The sequence below is a fragment of the Lycorma delicatula genome, chromosome 1 (assembly GCF_047948215.1).
Source record: "Lycorma delicatula isolate Av1 chromosome 1, ASM4794821v1, whole genome shotgun sequence".
Classification (NCBI taxonomy): Eukaryota; Metazoa; Arthropoda; class Insecta; order Hemiptera; family Fulgoridae; genus Lycorma; species Lycorma delicatula.
Genome location: NC_134455.1, coordinates 317,945,808 through 317,950,568, shown reverse-complemented (window position 1 = coordinate 317,950,568; position 4,761 = coordinate 317,945,808). Strand labels below are relative to the sequence as shown.

At 32.6% G+C, this 4,761-nt stretch overlaps 1 protein-coding gene across 1 annotated transcript in view; it reads left to right on the top strand.

Annotated features, from left to right (window-relative positions):
• The window catches only part of LOC142334180 (dipeptidyl peptidase 4-like), a 399,200-nt gene that overhangs the window by 287,444 nt on the left and 106,995 nt on the right, over nt 1–4,761 (top strand). Inside the window, exons 6-7 of the mRNA XM_075381991.1 lie at nt 1,376–1,428; nt 4,231–4,448. Coding sequence (XP_075238106.1) covers nt 1,376–1,428; nt 4,231–4,448 — 271 coding nt within the window. The remainder of the gene's footprint in view (nt 1–1,375; nt 1,429–4,230; nt 4,449–4,761) is intronic.

Genomic DNA, 4,761 nt, shown 5'->3' with positions numbered 1-4,761 from the left:
AGCAACCTAAGAATGTAATGTAAATTAAACTGGCAGTGACAGTTTACTCACGAAGAGTAAACAGTATGTTGGACTATTCTAGATGCATGTTCACACATAGATAAAAGAATATATACCCACAATTAAATAATAACCTTGAAATACCTCATAAAAGAATAAATTTATCTTATAATTACAGAAAACATATCATGCAAATTCTACAGACAGCACATAAAAATCAAGATCTCAACAAATTTGAACAGAATTAAATTAGAAACACAATAAAATTCATTAATACAACATATAAACTAGTAAACATACATAAATCAAATACAAGTGCACACTTGTCCAAATATTAACCAAGTGGTTTTCCTACTTTAAAACAGGTGTTATAAACATCACATTATGATCACCTTCATTCCTATTGATTCCTATGATCATCTAAATCCCATGATCACCTTCCTACATTGATGAAAGAACTCCAAACGTATTAGCAATTTGATGCATTTCCTTCATCCTCCATCTTAAAATTGATCTGCTTCATATATTCCTGATTCATATCTTTTCTGCTCTATACTGTTTTTTTTTTCAATCTTCCACATCATAGAACAAGCCTAACTAACCTTCTGATGTTTAATATAATACCCACCAACATTGTTCTTCCTTTTAAAATATTCTGCCAAAACTTCCCTCTTCTCCGTTTCACCTTGAAATCTTTTCATATTAAACATTCTCGACCTAATTAACAATTTCCTGTAAAATCATATTTCATGTAAGGATTCATAATCAGGATTGTTTATTGTAACCTCTATTCTCTTTTTCTGTCTTTTCTATTACCCTTGTATCACTACCATAAAATGTTCCACATTGTATTTTTCAAAGCTTTTCCATATTGAAATTATTCTGTGATTCTAAAAGGAAATAATAGAAGCATGAACTTAATTCCGAATAGATTTTAGAATGATATATTATAATGTCAACTTAGTTTTATTAAGGAAGGGATTAATTTTATAGTAATATCAGTTAGTTAAAATTGTTCATGACATAAAATGTTTAGGCTTTAGTTATGTGAATTCTTTTCTTGTCCATACTTTTGAACAAAAATACCAAAATACTATTAATAAAATATATTTCATTAAATATGTAAAATTATTGAAATAGTGGACATGAGACACACACTTAATCAATATCTCATCTTGATGACACATTATTGATTATGAGTAACTGGTACAAAGTAAAGTTGTTGGAATCTGATATTGTTTACTCCAGTTATAATGCAAAATTTGGAAAAAGGGAAACAAGATGGACTGTGGTCTACTACTGAGTAAAATAAGTCATCTTTTTTTTTATCGTATTTTTGTAATAATTTTACCAGTACATTTTCTTTTTCTTTCAGATATATACAAATACTTTTGAAGCAAGATATCACATTTATGAAGTATCTACTCAGTAAGTTTATTTAGTCACTTTTGATTAAAATTAAATTCCATAAATTTTTTATAAAAGATATATGAAAATTAATTTTTTTTTTTGAAGTTGTAGGGGCATCAAATAGTGTGGTCATTAGCCCCTTTCCACATCAAAAAGTAAAAAATCTCTTTACCCTCCCTGTTAAAAACCCTAGCATTATAATAACATATCTTCCAGGAAAGACTTGTCAAGGGGTATTAAAAAGAACCCAAAAGAAACACAACATGACAAGGATGTAAAGGAATCTTGCCAATTACAAGATATTTAAAACTAACACACTAAAAACACTTCAAACATATGTTAAAACACTTAAAAAAGCTCAAACCATTTCTAATGAAATGTTGTCAATACTATGGAAATAAATTCAATCTCAAACAAAAGAAACCAAATACTCTTCTTTTAATTAAAATTTTTTAAAAGTTCATAAAAACCTATCTCAATCATTAATTCTACAGCCTAGGTTTTCCCTAGTTCCTTAGGCGAGGTATGAGATGGCTTAACAGGTTATGCTGCATCCTTACAGCTCACAACACTTTATATTAAAGTGTATATTTACAGTTTCAGACCTAAAGGTTTACTACAAAATAAAACATATAATAAATAACAAAAACAATGGAAAATGTGATAATGAGAAAAGGGTGGTGTGCTGCAGTTGTCGTTTTAACGAAACTTTTGTTTGTTGTGTCGCCGTGTAACTCAGGCAGCAGGCCTACATCTAAGGTCTGTGCCCTGTAAGTCTCCAACGGCCGATTCCACCAGCCCAGACTTTCCATCTTCCAGTATTGCTCACTGCAGTCTTGTATGCAAGATGTGAGGCGGGATCAGTCTCCAAGTGATATGGGCAAATATAGAGTTGGCTTGTTGTTTGGGCTGTAAGACCCGTGGTGGGGGCTCTATATACAAATAAAGCCCGCTCCTTGTGACGGGTCAGTGTGAACTTCCCTGGTCATAACTATCTTGGTCCGGGTAATCTTATCGATAACAGACTGCCAGTTGATCTTGATGATCAAATCGCGCTCAAAAATGACAGGGCCTACGAATAAGCCACAGACATCATCATATACGTCAGGCTGAAGTGATCGTGTAGCCCCACAAAACACTAAATTCCACCAAGGGAGTGATCTTCTGCAGGGAATTGACTGATGTTGAACTCAGAGAAATAATTGAAGAGCTATCACTGCAGTCCGTTTCATCTGTGCAGAGGATCATGAGAAAGGTGAATGGTGTTGATGTACCAATATTATCACTTATCCTAATCTTTTCAGCTCAAGTTCCTGAGCAAATAAGAATTAGTTACCTAGCTGTCCATATGCGACTGAATATAACAAAACCAAGATGATGCTTTCAATACCAGGGTTTGGGTCACAAAGAAGGTAGCATGAAGGAACAAGTTTGTGTGCATTGCGGCTGTATGTGACATAATGATAGCACATGCACTGAAATACAAAATTGTATTAATTGTAAAGGTCCACACTCTGCAAGGTCCCAAGACTGTCGCCTCTATAAGGAAGAAAAGACTATATTAAGAATCTCTATTGAGCAGAAAGTGTCCTTTCCTGTGACTCGTCACCAATAAAGAAAATCCCTTAGCATAAGGAATCCAGTACAACGCGGTGTTAGTTCTGTCCAAGCCCTCTCTAGCAAGGAACAAAAACAGAACGAATGCGGTTCATACAATGAATTAACCAAAATAATAGAGCCATTGTCAGACCAAGTAAAATCACTCACATCTGCTAATACAGCACTGAGTACAAGCAAGAAAATACTTCTACTAGAAAGTCCGAAAGTGGTCTACCGAAAACCATTTCAATCAATCCACCACAAAAGAAAATATCCGTTGCACCAACAATGCAGAAAACTACCAAGATCCCTATGAAGTAATCTACTAAAAACTCATCGCCTGGTTCAGTATCTCCAGCCTACCAGGCTTCTAAGTTTCCCACCACTATCTGGATGAAGATATGGAAGAAGTGCCCGAAGAACCAAAACACACTACATTATTTACATCAACAAGGAAAGCAAAAAAGGAACAAATTCATGTTAAAGAAAATTGATTTCTGAGAAAATATACTGTATCCAAATGTGCACAACAGTAAAGGATAATCTTGAAGAGATTTCAATGGTGGACAAAATAGGCCATTTAAATTTAAATTTTCTTAAAAATCAAGGTTATTTTGTTCTAGAAGGCTCCAGTTGCACTGAAAAAGTTATCAAAAAAAAAAAACTGAATTGCATTTGACAAAAAATCTGTAAGCAAAGTTTTGTATTTAAAAGGAAAAGAATATTTTTATGGGTACCAATATTATTCATTGGAATGTTTGCGGTTTCTGTTCTCACCATGAGGATTGGTTTGTCTGGCATTTCTCCCGCCACCACCCCATTCAGTCACTCTAAAGCATAAGACTGAATGTCCGTGCCACAGACGGCAAACTGAGCCTCAAAACAGTTTAGCGACCAGTATCCTAAATAGCTCCTAGAACTTACTTAACAGCATGTATTTCCTTACAAATCACATCAAAGCATTAATAAAAATAAAAATAATAATAATAAATGTAAAGATGCAGTTCTTTTTAAAAAAATTTTTTTTTTCCTTTGAAACCTTTGTAACATATTCTTGAGCTATTAAAGCTTGTATTCTTAAAATCTTGATACTGAAATCTAGAGCTTTTATTTAATTACTTATATTAGAGAAATAAATATAATTAAAAAATCAAATACAGTTATTTATTTATAAATCATTTGTAAATGTTTTTAATATTCATGTATTTAATTTAATAACAGGAGTCGTGTGCCTCTCAGCCCATTTGAAGATGGTCTTGATGATAATGAAGCTCCATTACTTCAGCTTGTAGTTTGGGCACCTCAAGGTAATAGTCTTGCATTTGTTTATGACAATGACGTTTATTATAGACCACATGCTCGGAAACCTACTGTGCATCGATTGACATACTCTGGATCAACAGTCATTAGCAATGGAGTACCTGACTGGCTTTATCAAGGTATATAGAATTAATTTTATCAAATAAGGCATCTGCTTGTATACACAAAAACAAACTATAAGTATCTATTTATGATAAGAATACCAGTATTTGATGACACAAATATGACAAAAAATGTTTTTGTAAACGTAAAAAAAAACATAAAATATCTTGAACTTCAGTTTATCTCATCATCATAGAGGTTATATTGTCATTTAAAAGATCAGATAATAGGCTACATATTAAAAATAAACACCTGATGGATAAATGGTAATTTATATACCTATCAATTAAAGCTTAGACATGGTTTCGGTAGTTATAAATCAATTTTATA